The following is a 16,179-nucleotide window of genomic DNA, read 5'->3' on the forward strand; positions in this document are numbered from 1 at the left end:
AGAGGGTAAGTAATTTCTCTAAGGTCACACAAATGTTAGCAAGGGGAGAAAGCAGAATTTCCCCAGTTATATGATCTCAAGGCTAAGCCTTATCACATTCCCCAGAAAACTGGAGGTAGAACAAATGAGAGGTTCCTAGAGATGCACTACTGAAAGGCAGCCAGTGAAAAGAATTCTGGGGGCGCTTGGGTAGCTCAGACAGTTAAGAGTCTGACTCCTGGTTTCGGTATAGGTCATGATCTCAGGGTCCTGAGATCGAGTCCTATGTGGGGTTCTTTTTTTTTTTTTTATTTTTTATTTATTTTTATTTTTATTTTTATTTTTTTTAAAGACTTTATTTATTTATTTGCCAGAGACAGAGGGAGAGAGAGCGCGAGCACAGGCAGACAAAGAGGCAGGCAGAGGCAGAGGGAGAAGCAGGCTCCCTGCTGAGCAAGGAGCCCGATGTGGGACTCGATCCCAGGACCCTGGGATCATGACCTGAGCTGAAGGCAGCTGCTTAACCAACTGAGCCACCCAGGCATCCCACCTATGTGGGGTTCTTTGCTCAGCAAGGGCTTGTCTTTCCTCTGCTCCTCCCCACCCCTGCTCTTCTGTCTCACTCACAAAGAAGATCTTAAAAAGGAAGGAAGGAAGGAAGGAAGGAAAGAGAAAGAAGAAAGAAAGAAAGAAAGAAAGAAAGAACCAATTAATTCTATACAGTCTTCCCTGACCATTCTTGGCTGTATGTGTATTGAGAGGCAGTCCATTTCTGTTATTCAGGGAGCAATTATTCCATTCTAATGGCAGGTTCAAGGGCATTTGCTCCTCTTGGTTTTCAACCATTTATTTCCCTACTCTTTTTTTTTTTTAAAGAGCCTTTTTTTTTTTTTTTTAAGATTTTATTTATTTATTTGACAGAGAGAGAGATCACAAGTAGTCAGAGAGGCAGGCAGAGAGAGGAAGAAGCAGGCTCCTAGCTGAGCAGAGAGCCTGACGTGGGGCTCGATCTCAGGACCCTGGGATCATGACCTGAGCCGAAGGCAGAGGCTTTAACCCACTGAGCCACCCAGGTGCCCCTATTTCCCTACTCTTACAAGTTCCTCTGTGAGGACCAAGGGAAAAGCAGAATGCTAATCATCCATGTAGGTAACTTGAGAAACGTCTTATTAGGGATATGGTTGGAACAAACTGCTAACATGATATTTTATACAATTTTGTCTGCCCAAATTATCTGGAGCCCACATTAGTTCTGCTCATTGGGATCAGTAAGAAGTCACAGAGGGTCCTTACAGGTCTGTGGCCATTTGGTTTATGGTTGTTCAAAAATTTACGATAGTCACCAGCAACTAACTGATTGACCAAACTTTAGTCCTCTAAGCAGAATGGTGGACTCTCAGGGCTCAAGCCTCTCAAGAGGCTGTCTAGACTCACCCAGTCCGGGCCCCTCACCCTGGGAGGGAGCTCCCGTCTCCCAGGTGCCACATGGATGCCCTGGTCCTTTGCTGCAAGTCCTGTAGTGATGTGGCCCTCTGTCTCAGCAGGCAGCTCTCAGGACTGTGACCAGTGGGACTTGCTAGAAATCTCTTTTGGGCCACCTGGGTGGCTCAGTTGTGAAGTGTATGCCTTCAGTTTGGGTCATGATCCTAGGTTTCTGGGATCGTGCCCCACAACGGGCTCTCTGCTCAGCAGGGAGCCTGCTTCTTCCTCTCCCACTGCTTGTGTTCTCGCTTTCACTGTCTCTGTAATAAATAAATACAATCTTAAAAAAAGAAAAAAAAAGAAATCTCTTTCTGTACTGAGGCACCATCAGCCTCCCACTGTGGCTTCCATATATTTCCGCTCTCAGAAAAACTCAAAACCTGTCTAATCCTCGTCTATGACCTAATTCTTCAAACATCTGAGGACAATACTGTTTCTGTTTTCTGCTCCTCCATCACCCAGTAGTTTAGTGGGGAACTTTAAAGTTTATTATTTATTTACTTTATCCTTTCAAAGCAAGTAAAAAGTATTACTTTTTGATTACATTATGATGCTGGCCCTTGTGCACCCATCCCCAAACTCTTGCTCCTTTTCTCCCCACCCCCTTTACCTTCTTACATATTTCTTTGGGCTACCAGATCCCACTGCGGGGGAGACCCTGGTCGAAGCATTTAGAATGCAGTGATTAATAGAAAATGGCAGCCATAGACTAGAGATTAACTGTGGTGTGTGTTTACAAACTGTGCCTATAAACTGCATAACTGCGGGCAATTTTTCCAACCTTTCTGAACTCCACTTCCTCATCTGTAAATTGGAAATAATAAGCATACTTAATGCGCGGCTTGCGGTCGGTATTAAACTAGTGTTCCAAATCATTAGCTTCTGGCACTTAAGGTAGCTGTCCCAACTATCATCTCGCCCTTCACCTCACCGGGCGTGGAAATGGGGCTAGAAGGGGGTGAATAGGTTTGTTAGAGGTCACAGCTAGTTAACAGCAGAGCAGAAACATAATTTCAGATCCTTGACCCCTGGCCTTCCTGCTCCCCACTGCTTTTGCTGGTGTCCCCAGCCATCTACCATGTCTCTGCAGATTAAAAAGTCACCCCTACAAAACAAAACAAAGCATACAAAAAAAAAAAAAAATCCAACAAACTCACCCCTTATCCCCCCCCATTGCTCGCTACACTGGGAAGCCTCTACCAATTACAAGTGACGAAGTCCGTGAGTTGGGGCGTTGGCTTTTTCCCATTTAACAAAGGGGAGGGAAAGACATGGAAGACCCCCGTTCCACAAGAGTAAAGGGTAATGGGAGTTCTGGGCGGGGCCGGGTCTGCGAGAACTCGCGGTCACAGCGCTCCTGTCATTTGCATTCCAATACAGCTACTTCACCGGCCCAGCCCCGCCCGCCGGCGGCTCCCGCACCCTCTGGCCGGCGGCCTGAGCACCTGCAGCGCGTAGGTGGAGGTGCGCGAGCCGGGCCAGACTGCCGGGAGCCGGACTCGAGCGCCGGGCGTTCGAGAGGCGGGGTCGAGCCGTGCGTCCCGGCTCGGGGGCGTGGCCTCGCGCAGGTGCGCCGAGCGGCTCGGGTTTCACTGAAACTTACCCAGGTCCCGGGAGGCTCCAGGAGATACTTGGATTGGCGCAGGTGAGACCGCGGCTTCTTAGCCGAGCGGCGAGGGGGACTCCGAGTTTCGAATCACTGCCGGCGAGTGCCCTGTCCGCCCGACGTCGGGGCTGCAAGAAGGATGCGTGGCATAAGCGCGGCGTGGCTGCTGGGGGGCGCCATCCTGCTGGCGGCCTCCGTCTCCTGCAGTCCCACCATCCAAGGTGAGAAATTGGTCAGGGAGGGCTCCTGTAGTTGAGGAGCAGGGGTCTAAGGCACACTGGCAGGTAGTGGAAGTGGGCAGGTGCGCGAAGGGTGTCCTGCTGCCGCTGCCACCACTTCCCGCATCCACCTCTAGGTGACTTCGATGGGGATCCCTGCGCCGGGAGGGCTTACCGGCTAGGACATCCTGGAGAGGCAGCGGTCCCTCCCTGCCCCCTGGTTGGCTTTCCGCCAATACTGAGGGGCTGACCCCTCAGGACCTTTTGGAGTTAGTTTGCTCGGAGCGGTGTGGAATGGGTGAGAGCCCCGGGCCTGAGAAACATCTGTGTCGCGTGTTTTTTTTTTTTTTTTTTAAGATTTTATTTATTTGACAATGAGATCACAAGTAGGCAAAGAGGCAGGCGGGGTGGGGGAGCAGGCTCCCCGCTGTGCAGAGAGTCCCATGCGGATCTCGATCCTAGGACCCTGGGATCATGACCTGAGCCGAAGGCAGAGGCTTAATCCAGTGAGCCACCCAGGCGCCCTGTGTCGCTTTTTGCGACCCCCTTGGGCTTTTGGAACCGCGTCTTCGGGGTGGGCTCACGTAGTTCCAAACTTTCCGGGAGGTGGGGCGCAGAGCTCCTCCGGTACTGTGGATGCCCCAGGTCTGGAAGGGCTGGACCCCGCTGTGTCTTGGGCCCAATGAGCGCTCAGCCTCGAGTTTTAGACAAGTTGCGCGTCGCGCGGATTTTACAAATGGGACTTCCTGGACTGTGCCTTCTATTCGGCCAAGTGATCTTACGGCCCCGGCTTTCGGGCCTTTGTGTGCCACACGTAGCATACTTTGGCGGGCACCCAGGTGTGTACGGCCGAGGCTGCCAGCTCCGGGAGTGGAACACCGAGCGGCATGGGAGCGGCCGGGCGGTGCTGACTTGTGCGGAGGCTGCTGGTTTCCCCCGTTGTGCTGCGCGGGATGTGCTCCAGCCTGTACTCCCGGGGACGGGGTCTCCCCGGCTGAGCGTGCCTCTGCCGGCCTGGGGGTTCCTTGGCAGGAATCACGCTACTGCGTTGCTAACGGCTGGCCGGCTGTTTGGAGCTGCCAGAGTAGCCTTAAATGGGAGGTTTTCATTTCCCTGCGAAATTTGCAGACCTGCTGTAAAAGGCGGGTCACTTTTTATCTTCTTCGTAAAAGCATTGTAAAAGAGCAAATCACTGTCGGTTTGAATTATGAATTAGACTTAAGAATGTGACCCTTCTTCCTCTGGAGTTGCAGAAAAGGATGTTATATATACTTGAAAACTGCACCACTATATACATTTTTATTGGTCGGCCTTAGAGTGAAGGCATTTATTTATTACCAGGAACATTGAAATTGTGGTGAACACTTTACGATTTGCCTCTGTCTTTTAAAGTTGGTCCCTTAGGGGCGCCTGGGTGGCTCAGTGGGTTAAAGCCTCTGCCATCGGCTCAGGTCATGATCCCAGGGTCCTAGGATGAAGGCCCGCATGGGGCTCTCTGCTCAGCGGGGAGCCTGCTTCCCCCTCTCTCTGCCTGCCTCTCTGCCTACTTGTGATCTTTGTAAAAAAAAAAAAAAAAAAAAAAAGACTTTTTTTTAAAAAAAAGAGTGCTTTGGCTTTAAAGTTGGACCCTTAAAATTCCGGGGCAAAACTAAGGATGTGCAAACATTAAAAACAAAAAAAAAAAAAATATGTAGGTGTAGATGACTGAATGCTTTTCTGATTTAGACAGTTCATAGAGGAAGATAGCCCTGAATATTTGACTGACTGTTTACAAATTGAGAGGACTGAGTTGGGGGGGAGTGCACACTGGTTCCTGGAGAATATAGTGAACTTGTTTAACGACGACAACAACAACAAAACCAAGTTACTTGTTAACCAGAACTATTTAATATTGCTCCTTGAGGGTTTTGTTTTGTTTTGTTTTCCCTTCCCTCCACAAACTTTCATTCCTTTTGCATAGTAACTTTCCTAAAGGCTTGGTAAAGTGACAGACATTAAGGTAGGTGGAGCTTTTCTCAATGGAGAATGATTGAGAAATAGAGCATCCCAAGTATACTTCTTTGCTCATCCCTTCATAGTTTGACCGATATGCATGCTCCTCAGTTTCCTACAGGGCAGATACTGGGTTTGATTTTCTTCTCAGTTTTCTTTTTTTTGGACTGACTCCGGGAGGGCAACTCCACCAAAGATACACCCTTCTCATTTTACAGAGGGGGGCCATGAAATTGGGGTGGGGGTAGGGAAGACACTCCATCAGACCACATTTGCATTCCTGTCCCAATAGTAATTGACAGTTGTTTGTGTAAATAAGTTTAATTTTGTCTCCACACTGGATCGGAAACTCTGAGAGGCCAGGGACCCTAGTGTCGTCATCACCACCATAGTCCAGCACAGTCTCATTATCTAAAGGAGGTCAATAAATACCAAAAGAGGAATGAAGTGAGTAGGTTTGCCCAGAGTGGCTGCGTAGGGTGGTAGCAGTTGGGGATTTACATCAGCTTGTTTTAGGCATTTACTATTTTTTTTTTTTAAAGATTGTATTTATTTATTTGACAGAGAGAGACAGCAGAGAGGGAACACAAGCAGGGGGGAGTGTGAGAAGGAGAAGCAGTCTTCCCATCAAGCAGAGAGCCTGATGCAGGGCTCTAATTCCAGGACCCTGGGATCATGACCTGAGCTGAAGGGTAATAACTGAGACACCCAGGCGCCCCTAGGCGTTTATTTCTTTCTGCCATCTCACAAGCCTGGGAAGTCCCCCGTGATGCATTTGTTTCTCTTTTGGAGCCTGAAAGTTCTGTTCTCTTTGTAACTGATTATGAATTACACAAGTAGTATGTGATCTAGACACGTTCTGGAGAGCAATAATGACCATAGTTGTGTGGAGGGGTAGAGGGAGAGGGAGAGAGAATCCTAAGAAGGCTCCACCCCAGGCACGCCACAAAAAATTTTTTTTGAAAAAGAAAAGTTTAATTAAATCATATTTAGTACTCAGGGGCACCTGGGTGGCTCATTTTGTTAAGTGCCCGACTCTTAATCTCAGCTCAGGTCTTGATCTCAGGGTATTGAGTTCAAGCCCTTCTTTGGACTTCATGCTGGGTGTGGAGCCTACTTTAAAAAAAAAAAATCATTTTCGGAGTCCCGGGTGGCTCAGTTGCTCTAGGGTCTGATTTTGGCTCAGGTCATGATCTCAGGGTCCTGGGATCAAATCCTGAATCGGGTTCCCTGAACGCTCTCTCAAATAAATAAATACAAATCTTTTTTAAAAAATCATTTTCAGGGCGCCAGGATGGCTCAGGGGTTAATCTTCTGCCTTTGGCTCAGGTCATGATCCAGGGTCCTGGGATCAAGTCCCATGTTAGGCTCCCCGCTCAGCAGGAAACTGGCTTCTCCCTCTCCTACTCCCTCTGTTTGTGTTCCCTCCCTCACTGTCTCCCTATCTGTCAAATAAATAAACAATATTTTTTAAGGAAATCATTTTCAGTACCCAAAGTAAACCACTGCTGACATCATACATCCATGCATAAAATACGTATTCACCCAAAAATCTTTCTGTGGGGCACCTGGGTGGGCTCAGTCTGTTAGGCTCTTGGTGTTGGCTCAGGTTGTGATCTCATGGATCGTGGGATCAAGCCCCATGACTTGGTCCTGTCCCTCCCCCTACGCGTGGAGCCCTCTCCCCAGTAAATAAATCTTTGTCTTTTAAAAAATATTTTTTTATTTGATTGAGTGAGAGCACGAGTAGGGGTAGGGGCAGAAGGAGAAGCAGATTCTCAGCTGAGCTGAGCAGGGAGCCCAGCGTGGGGCTTGATCTCGGAATGGTGCAGTCATGACCCCAGCTGAAGGCAACCGCTTAGCTGATTGAGCCACCCATGTGCCCCTAAATTTGAAAAAAAACAAAAAACCAAAAAAACCACAACAAAACATTTTTAAATTCTACAGTTTGTTCTAGGAGGATTTACAATAATTTTTAAATTAGTCTTCTGTTAATAGATGCATTGGGGATTTCTGGTGTTTTGTAATAAGAGAGAAATATTGTAATAAATGTGAAGATGGGACTCTAAATTTGTGTTTGGTTTCTTGCTTGCCTTGTGCATAGTTACTAATTAACCTGGATAGATGATATTTTGGTCAAGTCTGTGTTTGACTTTCTTATGGTTTTATTAGCTAGGCAAGTGTTGAGATGAAAACAGCTCATCCTGAAAGAACAAATGAAAATTCACTAATGTGTACCTGGGGTGGGGTGGGGGGACAGGGTCCTCTGGTATTTGAAGCTTTTAGTTTTCAGCCTATGTTCCCAGAGGCTGAAAGCAAATAGATTTGGGGTGAGGGAGTAGTAAAGAAAAGGATACAAGAGGAGAGAGAGTTAACACAAATAAAATACTTGCTCAGTACTTGTGGTTTGGTGGGAGGAGAGGGCCACGGAAGGATGCTTCAAATAGCAAAGAGCAAGTAGTAGTTTCAAGATCTATATACGTATTTAAGAGAATGGGGGCAGGGCAGAGGGAGAGAGAATCTTAAGCAATGAGTGCAGAGTGGGATCTCACAAGCTTAAGATCACGACCCCGGCCAAAGCCAGGCACAAGCCCGAGATCATGACCTCTGCTGAAGCCAAGAGTCAGATGTTCAACTGACTGAGCCACCCAGGTGCCCCACAGGTAGTAGTAGTTTCAAAGTTAAAAGTTTTTCATACATTTTTCTTGAAAGTAAACCAGAATTGTTCTAAAAAGGTGAAAAATCCCCCATTCTCTCTCCTCTCCAGTCTCAGCCGACTTCTCTGGACAAACACTATATATTTTGTAACAATAGAAGGATTTTATTGTATATACTCTGCAACAGTCATTTTTCTAACATTACCTGCTCATGGTCACTGTAGGGAATTCTGTGTAGGGAACTTTTATAGGGGGGAATATTATTCATTTTATAAATGTCATAAGTTACTGAACGAATCTTTTAATTTTTTAAATTTAATTTTTAACTAAATAATTTATTTATAATTTATTTTAAGTAATCTTTGTAATTATTGTGGGGCTCGGACTCATGACTTAGAGAACAGGAGTTGCATGCCTTACCGACTGAGCCAGCCAGGCACCCCAAACTGGTCTTTTTAATGGTTGTTGAGACTAGCATTTTCTTTTGTCAGGATAAACAATAGTGCAGTAAATATTCTTGTATATTCAGTATTTCTGTGCATATTAGCTAGTATATGTGCAGGGCAAATTTCTGTAACTAAGTTGATAGGTCCTGGGGCAAGTACACTTTAAATTTTCCTGTTTTGCCACGTTGACCTCCAAAAAGATTGTACCAGTTTACATTCCTTTGACAAAGAAATTCAAACAATGTAGAGGTGTGTGAAGAAAAAAAGGAAAGTTCTCCCTTCCCCACCCACTTTACAGAGATGGCTTTTTATACTTTGGTGGATATCCCTCTAGATTTCAGATGTTGCATATAAATGCGTATTTTGTTGTTCTGGAAGCATGTTGTTCTGTCAGTTGCTTTTTTTCTGTCCACAGTAAAATGTAGTTATTTTTGCATTTCAGAGATAGGTAGAGTGTCTACTATTAATGTTAGGGACCATCTGGGGATTTGATAAATTAGGAATAGGGACTGATGAACATTGTTTATTTCCTGTTGCAGTGGGGGTGGGAGATGATTTTACACCCAGTCCTTCATATGTGTTCAAAATTCATATATGCATTTAATGTTTTCCCCACTATGAAATAGAAATGATTTTACCAAGGGGTGGGAGGGGGGTGCTCCTGGGTGGCTCGGTCTGTTGAGCATCTGACCCTTGGTTTTGGCTCAGGTCATGATATGAGGGTGCTGGGATTGAGACCCCCATCGCACAGTGCATAGTCTGTTCAGGATTCTCTCCCTTTCCATCTCCCTCCCCTTTCTCGCTCATGCATGGGTGCCCTCTATCTCAAATAATATCGTTAAAAAAATGATTTTACCCTATTTACAGGTGGGAGATTATTTGTAGGTAGGTAGGTAGGTAGATAGTTGGGAGCTGGGATAGTATCAGTTCTAGACAAGTTCTGTGAGTCTTGGTGACTGGTACAGAGCATTGCATGGGGTAAGCATCTGTGCACTATGCTGAAAAGACATTAAGGATCTCTGAGTAGCATCTTGATGTTCACTAATGTTAAACAGCGTGCTGTTTTTGTGCTCTGTGACCTGTACAGTGCATACAGTTAACAAGAGTGCTGTTTTTGATTGAGACAATTCAAGGACGTATTTTCGAATATTCTCAGGAAATTGCTCTCAATCCCTCCCTCCCTTTCCTCTTTTTTTTTTTTTTTTAAAAAAAGCGTTTCTTGGGCGCCTGGGTGGCTCAGTGGGTTAAGCCACTGCCTTCGGCTCGGGTCATGATCTCAGGGTCCTGGGATCGAGGCCCGCATCGGGCTCTCTGCTCAGCAGGGAGCCTGCTTCCCTCCCTCTCTCTCTGCCGGCCTCTCTGCCTACTTGTGACCTCTGTCTGTCAAATAAATAAATAAAATCTTAAAAAAAAAAAAAAGCGTTTCTTGCTCTTTTTTCCCCCTCTTTATTTTAGTATTTTTATTTAAAACAAAATTTGATCTCTTTACATCAAACTCCTGACCTTATGTGTTTGATACTATGGAGAGTTTTAAACATCTGAAAGTAGATTATAGTGAATCCATGCACTCCACACTCGGGTTGTAGCGTGTATCATTACTTATTTTATTGCCAACTAGTATTCCATTGAATGCATATACCACGTTTTGTTTATCCATTCATCCATTGATGAACTTTTGGGTTGTTTCCCCCTTTTCTAAAATTTTTTATTATTTTTTTCATTTTTAAAGATTTGTTTATTTGACAGAAACAGTGAGAGAGGGAACACAAGCAGGGGCAGAGGGAGGGGGTAAGCAGGCTCCCTGCCAAGCAGGGGGCCTGATGTGGGGCTCAATCCCGGGAACCCGGGACCATGACCCAAGCCGAAGGCAACCGCTTAACCGACTGAGCCACCCACGTGTCCCTGGGTGTTTTTTTACTGTGGGTTTTAGTTAGGTATCTGAGGAATACTGTAATATATAGCAATATTTTATTTTACTTATTTATTTATGTTCCTTTTTTAAAGATACTGCTTATTTATTTGACAGAGAGAGACTCAGCAAGAGAGGGAACAGAAGCAGGGGGAGAGGGCGAGGGAGAAGCAGGCTTCCCGCTGAGCAGGGAGCCCAACATGGGGTTCGATCCCGGGACCCTGGGATCATGACCTGAGCTGAAGGCAGATGCTTAACAACTGAGTCACCCAGGTGCCCCAATATTTTGTTATTTTTAATTTAAAAATAATTCATATGCTTCTTAAAGCATTGTGAAAGACATTGGGTAGAAGGAGAGTTGGGCGTATCCTAAGTGCTTAGTTTCCTGTGGCTGCTGTAACAGTAGCCACTAGCTGGTGGCTTTCAGCAATAGAAATTTATTCATTCACAGTTCTGGGGGGCAGAGGTCTGAGTTCAAGGCATTAGCACATCTGAAGACTCTCGGGGAGAATCTGTTCCGTTTTTTCCAGCATCTCATGGTTGGTTTTACTTGGCATTCCTTGGCTTGTTCCTCAGCATTGTTCCAGCCTCTGCCTCCATCTTCATACGGTTTTCTCCTTTTGGTCTTGTCTTCTGTTTTTCTCAAGTGTCTGCCTGCCTTTCTCTTAGAAAGACACTTGTCATTAGATTTGGGGCCCACCTAGATAATCCAGAATGGTGTTCTCGTACCAAGATCCTTAATTATGTCTATGAATATCATTTTTTTTTTAAGAGAAGAATTTTATTTATTTATTTGAGAGAGCACACACACGAGTACATAAGCAGGAGGGGAGAAGTGGAGGGAGAGGGAAAGAGAATCTCAGGCAGACTCCCCACTGAGCACAGAGCCTGATGTGGGACTGACCTTAGGACCCTATGATCATGGCCTGAGCAGAAATCAGGAATTAGATGTTCAGGTGACTGAGCCACCAGTTGCCCCCCAAAGATCCTTTTTTCCCTCCCTCTCTCCCTTCCTTCCGGTCTTCTTTATTAGAGAGAGGAGAGACAGAGCACATGGAGGGGGAGAGGGAAAGGGAGAAGCAGACTCCTCCCTGAGCAGGGAGCCCAGTGTGGGGCTCAGTTCCAGGACCCGTGGGTCATGACCTGAACCAAAGGCAGACGCTTAACTGACTGAGCCACCTAGGCACCCTCCTTCCATGAACACTTGGTTAGGCGGGATGTAGGCTGGGTGTGCCATTTGTGTGTGGTTTCTAAAGTTGAATGCACATACGGAAATGACAGCATAAATTGTTGGTACTTGCTTGAAAGTCAGAGATTTGTCTGAACACAAATAGTGCACTGACATGTTCAGTGACCCTGAGGTCAGAAGACTTGCCTGCCAGCTGGCCTCCGTAGGAAGGTTTCCAGGAGGCCCACACAGAAGCAGGGAAATCCCTGCCCATGGCTTGCACTGTCCTTGTGGGTAGAGAGGGAATGTCCCTTGTGCTCCTGGAAATCTCCCTGTGTCAGACTTTGGGAGAGGGAATGACTGGCCAGGCTGGATCCTGTCTCACAGCCAGAGAGAGATGGCCATTGTACAACAGTTAGGAGCTAATAACTGTGGATAGTTTGTAAAACAATAAATTGAAATACTCAGTTTCTTTTGAGTCCTAGAAATCAATGTTCTATTTCACATGTATCCTACAACCTTCTAATAAAAAAAAAAAAAATTGTAAAAACAAAGAAACAAAACCCAATAATCCCATCACCTGAAGAAAGCATTTATAAGCCTTTTGTATACTCCTTCTGTCTTTGTCTAAAGTTCTTTTATTTAAGGATTTTATTTACTTACTTGAGAGAGGGAGCGCACATGCAAGTGGTTGAGGGTGAGAAGAGGGGGAGGAGAGGGAGAGAATCTCAAGCAGACTCCACACTGAGCGTAGAGCGAGGCAGGGCTCAGTCTCATGACCTCATGACCTCATGACCTCAGTGGAAACCGAGAGGCAGACACCTAACCAACTGAGCCACTCAGGAGCCCCTGAAGTACTTTTATTTAAGCCATTACTGCTGAAAGAGTAATCCCTGTAATGACCCTTGTCTGCCTTGCCTTTTTTGTATAGGAACCAATAGAACCTCCAAAGGAAGAAGTCTCATTGGTAAGATTGAGAGCTCTTCTCAGATCACTGGGAAAGGAGTTACCGTGGAACCAGGCTTTTCTGTGGATGAGTTTGCTGCCTCCGTCCTCACTGGAAAACTGACTACTGTCTTTCTTCCAGTTGTCTACACAATTGTATTTGCGATTGGTTTGCCAAGTAACGGCATGGCTCTGTGGGTCTTTCTTTTCCGAACAAGGAAGAAGCACCCTGCTGTGGTTTACATGGCCAATCTAGCCTTGGCAGACCTCCTCTCTGTGATCTGGTTCCCTCTGAAGATTGCATATCACATACATGGCAACAACTGGATTTACGGGGAAGCTCTTTGCAAAGTACTCATTGGCTTTTTCTATGGCAACATGTACTGTTCCATTCTCTTCATGACCTGCCTTAGTGTGCAGAGGTATTGGGTCATTGTGAATCCCTTGGTGCACCCCAGGAAGAAGACAAACATTGCCTTTGGGCTCTCGCTGGGAATATGGCTGCTGATTCTGCTGGTCACCATCCCCCTATATGTTGTGAGGCAGACTGTGTACATTCCAGCCCTTAACATCACAACCTGCCATGATGTATTGCCTGAGGAGGTGTTGGTAGGGGACATGTTCAATTATTTCCTCTCTCTGGCCATCGGAGTCTTTCTGTTCCCAGCCTTCCTCACAGCCTCTGCCTATGTGCTGATGATCCGAACACTCCGGTCTTCTGCGATGGATGAAAACTCGGAAAAGAAGAGGCAGAGAGCCATCAAACTCATTGTCACCGTCCTGGCCACTTACCTGATCTGCTTCACTCCTAGTAACCTTCTGCTTGTGGCCCATTATTTCCTGATTAAAACCAGGAGCCAGAGCCACGTCTACGCAGTGTACATTTTAGCCCTCTGTCTTTCCACGCTCAACAGCTGCATTGACCCCTTCGTCTACTACTTTGTTTCCCAAGACTTCAGGGATCACGTGAAGAATGCGCTCCTCTGTCGAAGTGTCCGTACTGTGCGGCAGATGCAGATATCCCTCACATCACAGAAGTTCTCCAGGAAGTCCAGCTCTTACTCTTCAAGTTCAACCAGTGTTAAGACCTCTTACTGAGTTATTCAGCGTCTCTGTAAAACCACGGGGGGATGTGGAACCTGCGTAATGTACGGGTGTGTTTCTGTTGTTCTCTGACCCAGTGGATCTCACCACACACCATGTATATGGAGCACCTCTGAGGATGGCTAGAAGCTCCCTGTTACCATGAGGGAAGTCTCTCAAATCAACCAAGATGGCAGTTTCAGAATTCCTCTCCTCAGGTGCTCCCGGAAATGGAACTAACAGAAGCAGACTTCTCAGAAGGCAGTGAGAAATCAGAAGCTCAGGGTCACTAGTTCTTACTAGCGCTGACGTGAAGGCATAGTTCGTAGGAGAACCTTACAGCCGTGTGGGAGCTTCCGTGTCCTCTGAGATGAGCAGTTCAAGGGACTGACTGTTATAGATGAGGAAAGTGAGGAGGTGAAGAAGCTATGCGAGTCGGGGTTGCTTCCATTCCAACCGGGGACAGCGGTTAGGATTGGACTGTAGACTTACAGCGTTCAGTGGGGTTCTTCTACACCTCCTGTGGATCTTGTTTAAAAATGGGGGTTCGTCAGACTCAGGAATGAGAGGGCTCAGGGTCTGAGGTAACTGCATTTTAACACGATTCTGCCATGCACACTCGGGCTCACCCAGGTTTGAGAACCGCCGGTCTGGGTCCCAAGGAAGAAGCAAACTGCTGTGTGTCTCTTCTGTGAGAATACATTGAAGATTTTAAATGTGGAAACACAAAGTTTGTGTAACTTTATATCGACTCAATCTTCAGGTGATCTGAGATATAGATGGTTTCAGAGTGAGAGGGGATTTTACCACTTAGTGTTTTCTAGAATTATAGTTGAACTATTTATTGTTAGTTTTTTTTTTTTTCACTTGCTACAAATACGAAATTGTAATGCCTTCACTATATTTGAACCACATCTGTTTGGAAAAGAATGCAAAAGAGATGTGATTTGTAATATATTTAGGGGGTACATATTCCAAACTGAATTTGTATAACTTGTATTTGTGAATTTTTGGAAATAATCTCATTGTAATGATTGATTTATAAATAACACATGACCCCTTTTTTTTTTTTACAACTTATTTTTGAGTTGTGTGTTTTGTGGGTTTTTTAAAGGAGGGTGTGGGAAACGGGAAGCCCCAGCATCACTCCTATAAAAAGCAATGTGATGCTCACGCCATATTTTCCTAGGTAAATATAGTACATATTGCTTGATGACAGTTGTTTTCACATAACATTTTAGAATTTCTTCCATTCACTGTCTGTTCATTGACCTCCATTTTTCATGGATACAGACTCTAATTTGGGGATATATTAAGATGTATTTAGCCATTCCCCTAGCAATGTCTCCTGAAGTCTCTCTCTCTTTGTTTTTATTGTTGTTATTAAAACGGTGCTGCACTGGACATTTGTGTAGACATGTTTGTGAGTATTTCTGTAGGATAAGTTCCTAGAAGTGGAATGATCAGGTCAGAAGTCAGATTACCATTTTAAATTTTGGTAACTCTTGCCAAATTGCCTTCAGTAATTTATATTTCAATCAGAATAGTACATTTGCACCTGTTTCCTGAAATGCTCATCCATATTTAGTCTGTCAGTCTTTTACAATTTTGCTAATCTGACTAGAAACAGAATCTTACTGTCCTAATTTGTATGGAAGCAGCATAGCCTTGTGGAGAAACAGAGCTGGCGTCTGACCCCCTCATAGTTGGTTTCATGAGCTAAGGGAAGATCCTTCTCTGCCTTAGTTTCTCAGTTGTAAAATGAGGATAACGGTATTTTCCTTACAGAGGTATAAGGATTAAGTGTTTGGCACATGTATGCACTTGTAAATACCATGGAGCACCGTGACTTCCTCTCTGACTGCTGATGAGATGTCATTTCTGCTTCGCCCCCCCTTCCGCTTTCAGTGCCTGTTTATACGCTTGCCTTCCCTGAACACACTGCTTGGTGTCTCATAGCAGGCTTGGGTTGTCTTCATTTTACAGGTAAGAAAGCAAAAAGGTGGTGGACACAGAAGAAAAGGAAGCAGAAGCAGATGGCTCACAAGGGCCCTGCAGGTAGTGTATGGACTGATCCAGTGGAAAAACGTACTTTGGTTTTTGCATTTCTTTATTAGTCATTTTTATCATACATGCTGGTATATTAAACTGAACAAGAACATATGATATGAAAATTTTCTTTCCTACCTATGCCCATTCTCATCTCCCAAAGAAAACAAATTTCTATAGTAACTTATTTATAAAATATATGTATTCTATATTAAATATCTTAAATATATATCTTAAATATTATATATTAAATATCTTAAATACATGAATATATAACATGTGCACACATGTTAACTTATAAATCCATTAATGTGGATCTTCCTAATTTTTTAAAAATATATTTTTTAAAAATTTTATTTATTTAGAGAGCAAGCACAAGTTGGGGGAAGGGCAGAAGAAGAGGGAGAGACAGACTCGCAGACTGAGTGCAGAGCCCCACACAGGGCTCAATCCCATGCCCCTGAGATCGTGAACTGAGCTGAAATAAAGAGTCAGATGCTTAACCAACTGAGCCACCTACCCTTTTTCATTACTTTTAATGACCAGGTAATATTCCCTGTATGGGTGATTATTGTTAGTTTCCTAAGGAAGAGGGTTTTTGTTGATGTTGGTTCATTTTTCATCAAACTTCTTTTTTATTTTCAT

At 45.0% G+C, this 16,179-nt stretch overlaps 1 protein-coding gene across 1 annotated transcript; it reads left to right on the plus strand.

The window, feature by feature from the left end:
- The first annotated feature begins 2,964 nt into the window (after positions 1-2,964).
- Positions 2,965-14,565, plus strand: F2RL1 (F2R like trypsin receptor 1). The gene is made up of 2 exons (XM_059175283.1): positions 2,965-3,288; positions 12,389-14,565. Exons 1-2 carry the CDS (start codon positions 3,207-3,209, stop codon positions 13,498-13,500), a joined length of 1,194 nt encoding a protein of 397 aa, XP_059031266.1. The 5' UTR covers positions 2,965-3,206; the 3' UTR covers positions 13,501-14,565.
- Positions 14,566-16,179: the final 1,614 nt, after the last annotated feature.

The sequence above is a fragment of the Mustela lutreola genome, chromosome 5 (genome assembly GCF_030435805.1).
Source record: "Mustela lutreola isolate mMusLut2 chromosome 5, mMusLut2.pri, whole genome shotgun sequence".
NCBI classification, from domain to species: domain Eukaryota; kingdom Metazoa; phylum Chordata; class Mammalia; order Carnivora; family Mustelidae; genus Mustela; species Mustela lutreola.